The 14276-nt window shown below is 43.5% G+C and overlaps 2 protein-coding genes and 1 pseudogene across 4 annotated transcripts; 2 read left to right on the top strand and 1 right to left on the bottom strand.

Annotated features, from left to right (window-relative positions):
* Positions 1 to 714: 714 nt before the first annotated feature.
* Positions 715 to 5886, top strand: LOC136493757 (uncharacterized). 3 transcript variants are annotated; one of them, XM_066489904.1, is made up of 7 exons: positions 715 to 1119; positions 1882 to 1990; positions 2907 to 2998; positions 3082 to 3340; positions 3871 to 4014; positions 4129 to 4226; positions 5306 to 5618. In XM_066489904.1, the coding sequence occupies exons 1-7, from the start codon at positions 773 to 775 to the stop codon at positions 5367 to 5369; spliced, it is 1113 nt and encodes a 370-aa protein (XP_066346001.1). In that variant the 5' UTR covers positions 715 to 772; the 3' UTR covers positions 5370 to 5618. The 3 variants fall into 3 exon arrangements, with proteins under 3 accessions (XP_066346001.1, XP_066346003.1, XP_066346002.1); XM_066489906.1 differs by lacking the exon at positions 4129 to 4226 and having other exon boundaries at positions 716 to 1119; positions 5306 to 5616; XM_066489905.1 differs by lacking the exons at positions 4129 to 4226; positions 5306 to 5618 and adding an exon at positions 5629 to 5886 and having other exon boundaries at positions 717 to 1119.
* A 674-nt stretch (positions 5887 to 6560) lies between these two features.
* On the top strand, positions 6561 to 7772 carry LOC136492367 (BTB/POZ and MATH domain-containing protein 2-like; annotated as a pseudogene).
* Positions 7773 to 10631: 2859 nt separating this feature from the next.
* On the bottom strand, positions 10632 to 11761 carry LOC136492366 (BTB/POZ and MATH domain-containing protein 2-like). Its single transcript, XM_066488411.1, has 2 exons — positions 11413 to 11761; positions 10632 to 11328 (listed from the first exon to the last, which is right to left on the bottom strand). Exons 1-2 carry the CDS (start codon positions 11759 to 11761, stop codon positions 10637 to 10639), a joined length of 1041 nt encoding a protein of 346 aa, XP_066344508.1. The 3' UTR covers positions 10632 to 10636.
* Positions 11762 to 14276: the final 2515 nt, after the last annotated feature.

The raw sequence follows: 14276 nt of genomic DNA, 5'->3' as shown, positions 1-14276 counted from the left end.
TATTTCCGCTGAATCTTTGAAAAATCATAGTAAATCACAGAAAAATCATAAAATGGGAAATCTAATTTTGTTGGACTCCACATGAGTAGATCTACACAGTGAACATATAATATAGTACGTTTTAGTACAAAGTTTTTGCTGTAGCTTTAGATTAATTGGAAAATCTAATTTTGTCTGTAATTAATTAGAATAATTCATAGCTGCAGCTTCTATGATCCAATTGTGGTGAAATTTTTATGATAGGTTAATTATTATATGCTTAAACTATAGTAAAAATTTTGTACTCATTGGACCATGTATAACTTAGTTATAGATAAATTCCAATTAATTATAGACAAAATTGGATTTTCCAATTAATCTAAAGCTACAGCAAAAACTTTGTACTAAAGCGTACTATATTATATGTTCACTGTGTAGATCTACTCATGTGGAGTCCAATAAAATTAGATTTTTTATTTTATGATTTTGCTATGATTTACTATGATTTTCAAAGATTCAGCGAAAATAAGGAAAAGGCAAAACCCCTGACACTGTAGCAAACCCGCAGTTACTGTAGCAACACGCCACTGAAAACCGCTTGGGGGGTAAAATAGACGGTTTTGAAAAGTTTAGGGGGTAAATCAGAACATTTCATAGTTGAAGGGGTTATGTAGTTTTGGGGTGGAGTAGATTTTTTCCTTAAAAAAAAATAGCGTCATCGTCTATTCGTTTTCCTAAGAAAAGAAGTCAAGAGCATCATCATCTCACCTACTGACCTTGACCAACCAAATACATGGAGGCGCTCGTGGTGCGGCGGCTGGGCGACCCCACGCTGCCCCCCGGCGGCGAAGCCTCCCCGTTCGCCGCGGTCTCTGGGGACCACCCGGTGCCGGAGATCTCGTCGCCAACAGCAGTCCGAGTGCGAGTCGCGGCGACCAGCCTCAACTTCGCCAATTTCCTCCAGGTGCAGGGCAAGTACCAGGAGCGCCCCCCGCTGCCGTTCGTGCCTGGATCCGATTACTCTGGCGTGGTCGACGCAGTCGGGCCCGGTGTGCGTGGGCTCCGGCCAGGCGACCGCGTCTGCTCCTTTACCGGCCTCGGGTCCTTCGCTGACTTCATCGTCGCCGAGGAGAAGCAGCTGTGAGTTCTTAATTGTGCTATAATTCCTTTCGGATTTCTTTTTCTGTTTGATTGAGGTGACTTTAGGTGTGGATGGGGATCTCAGGAGCATAAATATTTGCTGTTTTTTTTTAAACCGGTAAATCTCATGTTAACTGGACGATGTACAGATAAACGGATAATGCATTTCTCGGCCATACATGCTAATAATAAAATAAAATAAAATGCAGGCACCATACTCTGTTGTCAAGAAATAATAACCATTCAGATTAGTGTTGCTTTTCTGTATTGCTGTTTTTTGTTGATTTATTCCTGTAAGTTGGAAAGGAAGTGTATTTTTATTTTCCAATGTAGAGGAGGTGGCCATGTTAGTGCTGTTTGACGTGAAATGCAAGTGATTTGTCCACCAGCTGAATTTGTGTCGAATCTTCTTGTGGTTTTCTCAAAAGTGGATGCTGCTAATCTTGTAGTGGATGTCTTCTATTCCCTATTTGGTTTTGTTACTTTTTCAGTTCAGCATTTCCATCAGCTGAACCACATCACAAGTAGGTTCCCTGTTAATCTACACATTCTCGTCAAGGATATATCTTTTATCTTAATAATGCATACATGCATAATGACTGTGCTTAGCATTAACAGTTCAAACTGAATTACTGCCATCACATCTGTGTGATGTAAATGTATGTATGGAATAGAAAAAAAAAATGATGTGTTAGTTATGTAATGATTATTTTGTTCCTTTTATGAGATATGCTAAATCGATGTTATGTTTTTCTGAATCAGATTTTTAGTGCCTGATGGATGCGATCTGGTCACAGCTGGGGCTTTACCTGTTGCATTTGGTACATCACATTTGGCCCTTGTTCACCGAGCCCAATTGAAGGCTGGCCAGGTTTCGTTTCTTCTATGTGTTGTGATGTGTTTTCCGCATTTTTTAGACCAAAGGCATCTGCTGGCTTTATTCAAAAACTTAAACAGGATACAAATGGTCTAGCTCTGGGATTGCCAGCTCACAACGAAGTTGAGACAAAAAGGAGCACAAAAGACACTACCTCTAAACTACTGCTCCACTCTCAATTCTCCTCTCCACAAAACAAGTCCCAAACAGCTAGACAAGAAAAAACAAGTCTGTTGGGCATTTTTTATAATAACTCTCAGCAGGAAATACATCTCAGAATATTTTACTAGATTAAATTTGCTATCTACTGTCCATGCTATCATAAACCACATTTGGAACCAAGGGATTATAATTCTGTGTATTATGATTATTATTCTGTAAGACAACATAGTAACATACTAGTCAAGGTGTATACTTGAAGTTTTGTAGTGTATACCTGAAGTTATCCATACAGTATGCATTTGTATCATTGACACAATGTCATTTTGATTTCTATAAACATACCTGATCTGAAGTGCTTGCTGCATCAGCGCTGTGTCTGTAGTTACTGTAGTATTCAAGCAGCCACAGCTGCAGCTGCTCCTACAAAAGGGCAGCCAAGCAGGGCGATAGTTCATGTGCTATTAAATTATGCATATTTTATATTATTATTATATCTTCTGCTATTGTTAATAGGCATTCGTAGGATTTGTCTCCTTCTGTAGTTGAGGGAACTAATGTCTTCCACATCACCTAATATTAGTTCACCAAGGTTTGTTGTGATGCTTATTACGTGTTACTTGTTTTAACAGTTGTGAGACATTTATGTACCCTTGATACATATAAACGGAAGGTCAGAAGGACATAAGCAACAACTTGACCTTTGTGTTCCAGTACTTCATTCCTTCTCGTTTGATTGTTGTAATTTCAGGTGCTACTTGTTCTTGGTGCTGCTGGTGGAGTCGGGGTATCTGCTGTGCAAATAGGAAAAGTTTGTGGTGCTGTTGTTATTGCAATTGCTAGGTGATTAACACGATGATATAACTATTTCACAATATGGTAGTGTTTGGTGTCTATTGTCTACTATACCTTCTCTTTGACTTCAGGGGGGCTGAGAAATCGGAATATCTTAAGTCCATTGGAGCTGATCATGTAATTGACTCAAGCAAGGATAATGTTGTAGAAAGTGCCAAGTCCTTCTTAAAGGCTAGAGGCTTGAAAGGTGTTGATGTTTTATATGACCCAGTCGGGGGGAAACTAACTCAGGATAGCCTGAAACTTCTCAATTGGGGTGCGCATATTCTTGTCATCGGATTTGCCAGTGGTGATGTTCCAGTTATTCGAGCGAATATTGCTCTTGTTAAGGTGCGCTTATGCATAAAAATATTAAGAATGTGATTACTCAGATTTTTCTATAATATAATTTGGCTTTCACACTTGGGCAGTTGGGCTACATGCCCTGTTTATGTTGGTTAAATTCTTAGAATTTGTGATTCTGACACACATCTCTAGAATTTGTACTGTCATTTTTCTTGCTAAATTGAATAGTGGATTCTGAATTATGGGACTTATTACAAATTTACATGTGAGCAATTTGAAAACTAATCATGTAATCAATTAAAAGTAATGCTGGCTGCACCAGAATGATTGTTGGCGGGAAATAAGAAAATATGTAACCAGTTAGTTGAAGCTGCATGTACTGAATTTGAAGTTGTTATAAGGGGAAACAGGTAGTACTGCTGAATAACATTGCTTATCTAAGCAGTGAAGGGAAACTTCTGAAACAAGGATGTACTGATGATACAATTATTTGATTCACAAATTATGCGTATTGAAATCACTAACTAATTTCTCCAAAAGAAGAAACAACTGACCATGGTCTTGTGCTGTTTCAGAACTGGACAGTTCATGGCTTGTACTGGGGAAGCTACTTAACTCATCGACCACGAATACTCATTGATTCCCTCAATGAACTCTTGTCATGGCTTTCAAAAGGTCTGATAAAAGTTCAAATTTCACACCGCTACAGACTTGTTGAGGTAAGCAACTAAGCAACATTTAGCAGCTATCATGTTTGAGATGGCATGGCCCAAAGGTAACAACTTGTATTGACGGCAACACTTAATGTATCTCATGAGCTTGTTTTGAACCAGGGTGGTCTAACTTGTTACACATGTACTGTTCACACCATTGTACATTTGTACTGCCATATTGCCGTATCTGTTGTTAGTTACTCCCTCCATTCCAAATTGTAAGTCGTTTTGGCCTTTCTAGATTCATAGATTTTATTATGTATCTAGACATAATATACATCTAGATGCATATCAAAAGCCACGTACCTAGAAAAGCCAAAACGACTTACAATTTGGAATGGAGGGAGTACTTTGGTATCATGTTGTTTCCTAGTCAAAATTGCTCTTCATTATACTTGTAAAAGCATCTATTCACATGTTAGCGTTGTATTGCTATGCAGCTGGAGCATACTATCTAAACAACAGCTGTTCTCCATTTGAATGAATAAGTATGGGCATTTTATTAAAGAGAAAACTCCATTTTTGACCATTGAACTATTGCCCAAGTTTGATTTTGGCCATGCAACTCTAAAATCAGAAATCTTTGACCACTGAACTATCAATACTGGATAAGTTTGGCCATCTAGCTAGTTTGGAAGGTGATTTTGTATTATCTGGAAATTACAAAAACTGACTTATTTCTAAAAATTCATAACTAGCACGTTTTAAGTCATAAAAATATGAAACCAGTGTCATTTTTTTTTCTAAAAATATAATGTGTCTATCGGTGCTAGATTTGGATTTATTTAGGTCTTATTTGTAGTTGTTCGTAGTGTTTTATTGCTCTTGGTCATACTTGTTATTTATTTAACTCATCATTTTGGGATATTAAGCCTAGTGATTGACTAACAGAATCAAGACACAAAATAGAGTATGGAATATGTTGGTTAAGTTAATCAAATTATTTAGGGCCCGTGATGCTGTACTAGTTACAATGGCTAAATGTGATCTATATCTGGAGCATGGCACCTGCGTGGTTGGTGTCGTCTTGAAGATCTTCTATTTACTCGTAGTCTGCCATGATTTTTCTTGGTCAATCTCGGGTATAATATAGTGCAAAAATGATGATTTTAAATAAGTAACTAACATGACTACAAGTAATAAAACAATAGGAATAGGAGCAGATAAACTACCAATAATTCCAAATAGAGGACCAATAGATAGATAATACTTTTAAAAACATTCTGTTACTGGTTTCATATTTTTCTTATTTAAAATGAGTTTGTTTTTTTTTTAAATCCAGTTCTGTTATTTTTAGAAAATACAAAACTACCTGTGCCGGAGTTTCAGAGTTGCATGTCCAAAACAAACTCGGGCAATAGTTGGATGACAAAAAGTGGACTTTTCCCTTTATTAAACTGCTTCAAACCAGATTTAATTGCATGTACACCAATCATCTCTGATAAGAGAATATATGTGTTAAGTCATTCTGCTTGAATATACTGGGCAAATGATTGCATGTGTCCAACTGTTGGGCAGACCCAGTGCCGGAGACTCCCACATGAGAGAAATTGATTGTGGTCGAGCTTTGGCGTATATGTAATCTGTGTCAATTATATTTTGGGGTGTTATTTTCCACAGGCCCATCTTGCTTTCTCTGCCCTGAGAGATAGGAAGGCGGTTGGCAAAGTGATGATTGTAATGGGCCCCTCAGCAGCATCAAGGCTCTGATATCATTCAGAAACGTTTCTCTACGAGATCATGAGGCTTCTACTGTGTCTCTCTTGTATCAATTGTAGGACAAAGATTATCTGAGACTGAAGTAGTTTCCTTGTCAATAATGTTGTGTATGATATCTACAAAAACAATAAGAGAAATAAGCAGTTTATCTCGACACAATGCCAAGCAGCGTATACAACTGATGCGAAACAGCTCAACGATGCCAATGCTGTGAGTAGTGGCAAGTAAAATGAATACAATCTGATTAATCAGCATCTAGAGTGCAAGGATTGGATTGTGGTGGCAGTGGGGTGATCTCGCGAGCTTTCGTCTCCGGTCGCAGAGGCGAGCACACGACCGCGGGCGAGCTCTGCCCCCGGCTCACACGTCGGTCCGATGTGGGAGAGCTCCTATTGTACGTGCTTGAGCAGATATCAGTGTGATAGAAAAGTGGCAGCATGGTCTCCTATATGACTGCTTGCCACGTCTGATCGTTCTCAGTTTTTAATACACATTGATGTCTATTAGTAAATGTTATTCTCCATAAAAAAACTGATAAGTACTGTTTGTTGGTTGCAGGGAATTAAGAGAAATTGAAAAATAATCTAATAAGTAATGAAATGAGAAGCGCATTTCTAGACATTGATTTTAATTCATGGGATCGAAATAGGTTCTTATACTAAAATTGAATCTCTCTCTATTGAAAACTGGGACTTCACCTCCAATAAATACGCGTACAATAAACAGGAGCACGACGATTCGAAAAAACTGACGTCTTTTGATATACGAGTACAATAAATAGGAGCTGCATTCCCAACCGGCGCCGACGTTCCCGGAAAACTAAACGTCTACGCATGCGCATAGTGCGCGCCGCGCAGCAGAACAGAGAAATAGTACTCCTATGTCCTATAAACAAAGACCGACCCTATACTAGCTCATCAGCAGATCCTTTTCAGTTTGTGCAACGCCTATTGCCGCGCTCCTTCGCCATGGCTATCGGATCCACCTCGTCGTCGAGGTGCGTAACGGGGAGCGTCACCACCACGCACAACTAATTCGAGGTGACCAACTACTCGGTGCTCGACGGCATGGGCATCGGCAAGTTCGTCAGCTCGAGCACCTTCAGCGTCGGCGGCTGCGACTGGAGGATCGACTTCTACCCTGAGTCCCTGACAGGAACGACACGGCGGCGAACCAAGGTGCTTATGTCTCGGCCTTCCTGTATTTTGTCAGAGGAACAGCAGGTGTCAGTGTTATAGCGACTTTCAGTTTAATGGGCAATAATAGTGATCAAGTGATGAATCAGCAAACTGTGTCCACAAAGACCTTTGAGTCGGCTGGTGCCCGCTGGGGCTGGCCTACGTTCATTGAGAAATCCAGCCTGCAGGAGCTGCTGCACCTCAACGGTGGTCGCTTCACCATCAGGTGTGTTCTGACGATAAAACAAGTGCCTCACACTGAAGATGCAGCCGCCGTCGTTGTAGTTCCGCAGCCAAAGCTGCACCAGGACCTCACGGATATGCTGAAGAGCGGGGAAGGTGCTGACGTGACGTTCAGCGTGGGCGGCCAACTGTTCCTGGCTCACAGGTGCATCCTGGCCGCACGGTCCATGGTGTTCAGGGCGGAGCTCTTTGGCGCGATGAAGGAGAAGGATGCGCATTGCATCAAGATCCAAGACATGGAGCCTGCAGTATTCGAGGCGCTCCTGCACTTCGTCTACACGGATTCCTTGCCTGATGATTGCGACGACAATGCAGCAGATAACATTGTGGCAATACAGCACCTGTTAGTTGCAGCCGATCGGTATGGCTTGACAGGTTGAGGCTCCTGTGCTAAGCAAAGCTGTGCCGCGATATCGATGTGCAGACGGTGGCCACCACCCTAGCTTTAGCGGAGCAACACCGCTGCACCCAGCTCTCAAAGGTGCCTGCATTGGGTTCATAGCTTCGCGTGACGTGCTTGGTGCCGTCATGGAAACTGATGGGTTCAAACATCTCATCACTAGCTGCCCTGCAATCATGGAGGAGATTTTGGACAAGGTCGCTGCCGTCTGGATCAATAAGTAGTGTCACTGGAAAAACAAGCAGCAATACGTACAATGCTGCAGCATCAATATTCGATCACTATCCATCACATTAATTATATTGCTGGTGTATCTATTGCAGGTTGCAGCTCCTATTATATAAGAAGAATGTGCGCTGCAGTGATACACTGCTACAATGAAATTTTGACGAAAATCAATTATGTTTTAATTAGCATTGTTTGTCCTTCAGTTTTCTTCTTACGTTTTTCCTTCTCAAGTTCTGTGGATCTGTACTGAAACTCACCACATTCTTCAGCTCTATCTTGCCCGATATGCATTGTCGATGGAATATGATTGCTTCAGGTAGGTTTATCACTTCTCCCAATGTGCCTGGTGCTATTATATATGGAAACAGATGGATTCAAGCATATCGTCCATTTGGCTATGAACACGGAGATGCTACCGCCAGGACGTCCACGCCTGCATCCCATGTCGCGTGCTTCTTCGTTTTCCGTGTCCCCCTTCGTTTCATGCACCTGAATCGTTTGGATGCCTCGCCCTGCCTGCACCACCTGCTCGCACACAGGGACTGCACGCTTACGCTTCGCTTCTGCACCAGCGCCTGCTTCGTATCGCGCTCGCAACCCCGCCTGCGAATGTGTGTTGTGTGACTCTGGCCGCCCCATTCAGGCTTGAAACATGAAAACACTTGCAAGCCAAAAAAATTAAACTTGTTGCAAATTGCAATAGTCTAAAATAGATGAAATATTTGGAACAAACGTGTGCAATATCTATGTGAAACATATGCAACATGTGTCTGAAATGGATGAAACATTTCGAACAAATGCTTGCAACATCTGTGTGAAAACATATACAACATTCACATAAACACTTGCAACATACGTCAAAACAGATGAAACATTTCAATCAAGCGTTTGCAGTAGTGATGAAACATTTGGAACAAACACGTGCAACATATGTGTGAAACATATGCAACATCCAGACAAAACACATGCAACATGCGTCTGAAATGGATGCATTTCGAACAAAGGCTTGCAACATCTGTGTGAAAACATATACGACATTCAGATAAACACTTGCAACATACGTCAAAACAGATGAAACATTTCAATCAAACGTTTGCAACATCTATGTATAGCTACTGCAACATGTGCAACATCTCGATTTACTTTTGCAACATCCATATGCAACACTGCAACATACCTCGAAAACATCTAAAATATTTGAAACATACGCTTGTAACATGCGCTTCTTCCTGTCGTAGTGTCTTCGACCAACCACGGGAGACGATATCCCAGTCCGCGACGACCTTTACCTGGTGGCATCGGGGTGGTGGTGGCGTAGTGCACGCCGTTGCTGCGCGAAGTGGGCGCGCGGCGGTGGATGCCCACCGCGGCGAGGCGAAGTAGGGAAGCGCAGCGGTGGATTGCTGCATGGCGAGGCAAAGTGGGCGACGTAGCGCATGATGGGTGTGCGCGGGGAGATGGCCGCAACGACGAGGAAGAGTGGCGCGACGCGGCGTAGGTTGGGGGCACACACGAGGAGATGCCCGCGGCAGCGATGCGAATTGGGGCGAGCGGATGGTGGCACTGTGCCATGAAGCATGCAATGGACGAGTGGAGTGAGGAGATATTTTTGAGAGAGATGAAGAGGTGTAGAGAGAAGGCATGCCTGTTGGGCCGATAGCATTAGCGCACAGGCCCGGCAAGGAGCGTCTGGGCGGACGGACGCCCTGACTGAAGCATTACCGATGAAAGAAAGTTTAGACAAGATGGTGGGACGGTTATTGATGAGTAGTCTCATGAGACGGTGGGAGATTAGACTATTCTATATCTAAATCATTCACATATTCGCATTCTTAGTGTATCCATCCAAGAAATTAAAACTTCATTAAAATGATACAAGGGCACAACAAACTTATTAGGCTACTATCTAAACTGATTTGATCGAATAGAACCTTTGCTAGCAGCTTTCTATTCTCTCCCTGACTAACCGAAATAGGGTCTAAGACATGTTTATTAGATCAGCTATATTTTTAGCAGCTTTTGTGTTAGCCCATCGGCTAACCTAGAAGCCCAGCAGCAGCCCGAGCAGTTGAGACCAGGGGAGCGCCGTCCCAGAAGGCCCAGTACGCGTTTCTTTGGCCCGTCGTGGTCCAACAACTAGTTGAGAGCATGTCTTGAGAGAAGGGAAGAACTCATATATGTATCGGCTCTGAGAGAGAGAGGGGCATGGAAGAACTGAGAACTCATTACATTTCCCGTTCTTAATTCAAGCACTCATAGTTACTCGTCATATATTCTTCTGGCTGCTTATTTCGATTTCCAGTTCTTCTCCCTTCCTGTTCATATTGCTAACATTTTGATTAGCTCTAACTAATTGAAATAGGGTCTAAGGCATGCTTCTATTTAATTATCCAAGCCATTTGCGTACGTTAAAAGTCAAACTTCATAATCTTTGACCAATAATTTGATAAATCATGTTTAACTATTGTAATAAAAACTTAGTAATATCAAATATACTATCCCATAATCATTAGTTTATAGTCACAGACAATATAATATAGAATAAATGAATGGTCAAAATAATTTAGAAAACCGTGTCGCATGTCAGGCTAAGCTTTATTGCCCAGGCACGTATGGAACATGAAAAAAAAAGAGAATGTAAATAAAGAAGGGAAATAATAAGAACTTGTGAAAAAACAATGGGGACATTTCTAGAACTTGTGCAGTGCAAAAAAAAAATCATGCCCATGGTCTTGAATAAGGGTTCTGAATATGATGATGATACACTGATCATATATGATAGAAAATCGACAGAAAATGGTAGAAAAGAAAGCTGATAGGATGCAATCAGTGCAAAATCCATTACTTTTCTGCTAAACTTTCAGCGCGCTCCTGCTCTTGCATCTGCAATCTTGTCTAAAATCTCCTTCATGATGAAAGGGCAGCTGGCAAGGAGATGCTTGAATCCATCAGTCTCCATGATAGCACCAAGCATATCATGTGAGGCAATGAACTCGAGACAAGCATCCTTGAGCTGGATGCAGTGGTGTCGCTCTGCCAAAGCTAAAGTTGTGCCAACAGTTAGCACGTCGATGCCGCGGCAAAGCCTCGCCTCGCACGTAAGCCTTAGCCTGTCCACCCCGTACTGATCTGCTGCAGCTACCAAGTGCTGCAACATCACATTATCCTGCTGAGCACCAGTACCACCACAGTCGTCGTCACTCGGCGGTGGAATGGAATCTGTGTAGATGAAGTGAAGAAGCGCCTCGAAGATGGCAGGCTCTATGTCATCGATCTTGATGTGCTGCGCTGCATTCGCCTTCATTGGACCGAATAGCAGAGCCTTGAAGACCGGGGACCGTGCAGCAAGCAGGCATCTATGGGCAGAGAACAGATTGCCATCTACATCGAAGGTGACGTCGGTGCCTTCCCCGTCCTTCAACATGCGTGCAAGATCTTGGCTCAGGTTCGCTGGAGGGAGTACAACTGTGTTTACAGCTTCAACTTCATCAGATCGAGACTCTCCTATAACAGTCAGATCGCACCTGACCGTGAGGTTGTCGTGGTTGAGGAGGAGGAACTCTTGCAGCTTAGATTTCTCCATGAACTTTTCATGGCCCCAGTCACCACCTATTGACCCGAAGTTACGCTTGAATAACATGGGGTTTCGTAGCGTCGACATACTAGCATCTTTGTTCAGTAAGCTTAGACTGAACTTCACCCTCACACCGGTGAAGCCTTTACGGAAGTAGAGGAACACGGAGACATAGGCGCCATTGTTCTCCGTGTTGCTTCCGTCGGGGTAGATGCGGATGTTCCAGTCGCAGCCGGCGACGCTGAAGGTGGTCGAGCCGACGAACTTGCCGACGCCCATGCCGCAGAGCAGCGAGAAATCTGCCACCTCGAAGTTGTGCGTGGCGGTAACGCTCTCCGTCACGCACTTGGACACCGTCGTCTTGGGTCGGCCCTTTGCATGGCTGTCAGCAGAGGTCGAGTTGCCGGACATGGCGTAGGAGTATAGACGATAGGGGCATAAGCCGGTGTCGCACAGATGCAGAATGCGTGGTATTGGTAGTTTAGGCGAATCAATTACCTCACCGTATTCCACGGGCTAATAACATGAAGCCGGCAACTAAATCGCGTAGAAACAGGAGGACGGCGGCACGTATGTGGGAAGTCGTCAGGCTTAGGTTTAGATATATATATATATAGTATACAATATATACAGAAATAAAAAGGAGGAGATATTGTCCCTTGTGCCACTCAAAATTATTCAAATCATCACTGATTTCCATCCTAAAAATAGTGCTTATTTCTGTATATAGGGAACTAACAGGCATTGGAATGGGAACTAACAGGCATGTGACATATAGTACCTCTCATGTGCAAGGGCTTCATAATTTTTCTTACCCAGTAATTCTAGGTGGCATTGGAATGGGAACTAACAGGCATGTGACATATAGGGAAAGAAAAAAGTAAAATGTCCTTAAGGCCACGCTCAACGCTACAACATGGCTACTAGTCCTAGATTTCACGGTCGTTCCACGGGTCAAAAATCAGTGTACTAACTAGTAGCCTTGTAAGAGCATGGATAATAATTTCGCCAGCAGCCGGCGGTAAGACTAAGCCACGTCACTTAAGCCAGTAACACATATAGTGAGCGGGCTGTTAAGTTGGCTATATAGTAATATTTTAATATTTGATGCTTGAATGTGTATATTATCAATTGGGATTCATTGTAAACTTGAACGGGATGGCTTGCAGGCAGCTGTGCAGCCTTGCCGGTGTGGCCGGCGCACAGGATCATGAGGTGGTCCATGGCAGGATGAAGCGTCGGTTTTGCCGCCGGCACCAGGCTGGATACGGGCTTTTTGGCCTCGTTTCTTGCGTTTCAGCCGGCGAAGAGCGAAGCGCCCGCCCAGCCCTCTCTCTCCTCTTCTCTCTCTGCCACATCAGATTTTTATGACGTGGATATCTTCTCAGCCAGCTGACTAGGCACTATAATACTTGCTCTAAGCTGTCAGATTACCCTACAGAGGCATCAAAGTTTTCGTGTGACGAAACGCAGAGGCACTCGCTCAAGCGCACAATGTAGTGAGGAGGAAACTTTACGACGTGTTTTCTTTCTTTTTCGAGATAACAAGAGCTTATGTTAATTAAACGTCAACATTACAGTCATGCTGGATACTTTTTTTTTTGAGAAACAATTCATGCTGGGTACTTGGGAGAATACATTCAGTGGTTTCATACAACCAAGTACGTTCTAAACATGAAATCAAGGCATACTTAGCAAGATCATGGGCTGAATTTTCCTCTCTTTTGGGCAAGTGCCAAACCTGCAAAGCTACTTTTCAATAGGGGAGCTAGAGCAGTGGAAAACCCATGTACTTGAGATTATGCATTGGTCTCGATCCATTGCAAACTTGGTAGCCTTGGGTCTCCTGTTGATGCGTCTAGTACAACTTTTGGTTCAGCTCAATAAGATTAGCTTGCATTGGTCGTGCCCTAAACTAGAAAATGGCATCATCCAAATCCTACACTTTCATTTTTTTTTTGTTTTCTAGGTCTTTAAATCTGTCCCATGCTCTAGCACTAGTCTAAACGGGTTTTGATCTACTCTGATCCATTTTTTCGCGACCATGCATTGGCATGTATATCATTAAGTAGAAGTAAGAGTTGTTACAATGGTAAACTCCGGTTGGCCTAGGACGCGAGTGGCACACTACGGCCAAAAGGAGTTAACCAGGCAACAGGAAGCGAAAACAGTAAGTGATAAAGCTAAGGCTAAGGCGATATTACATGACAACAAATGATGCGACGAAGGGGCTGCCGAAGCTCAGGCGCCATCAATGGCTGCCCAGAGCGTAGCTAGGTGGCCGTTCCCGGCTTGAGACCACCGAACCGCCTCTTCCACTACGGAGTCTGCGACCACGACAACCGACCCGCCGATGCCATCGAACACCCTTTGGTTTTGCTCCTTCCATAGGCACCATGATCCAAGGATAGTGATGGAGTCGAAGCCTTTGCGACGTGCCGTCCCCAGCAGAATGCGGCGTGACAGCCACCAATCTCGGAAGCTAGTCCTAGGCTGCGGCGTGAGAAGCTCAAGGCCGATGGGAGCAAGCACCTTGTACCACACCTCCCTAGTGAATACACATTCACCCGCAAGGTGCTGCGCCGTCTCCTGTTCCTGATCGCATAGAGCGCAGACATCCCTGTCCTGCAACCCTCGACGCTTTCTTCTTGTTGATGTCATCAGGCGATCATGCAACAATAGCCAGAAGAAGAATTTGCACTTAGGCGGTGCCCAAGCCTTCCAAAGTTCTTTTGCGCCCCGCGGCGACGTCATACTGATGAAGAAGGCTCTGTAGGCTGAGGAGGCGAAGTACGTCCCGTTAGCAGCCCGGCGCTAGATGAACCGGTCAATGGTAAGGTCGTCAAGGACCACACCGGCGACCTTCTCCCAAACGACGACGTAGTCACAGAGAACTACGGCAGTAGGTGCCCCTTGGATGTCCCAG

The sequence above is a fragment of the Miscanthus floridulus genome, chromosome 11 (assembly GCF_019320115.1).
Source record: "Miscanthus floridulus cultivar M001 chromosome 11, ASM1932011v1, whole genome shotgun sequence".
NCBI lineage: Eukaryota > Viridiplantae > Streptophyta > Magnoliopsida > Poales > Poaceae > Miscanthus > Miscanthus floridulus.
Note: the sequence above shows the minus strand (reverse complement) of the source record. Positions and strands in the feature narration are given on the sequence as shown.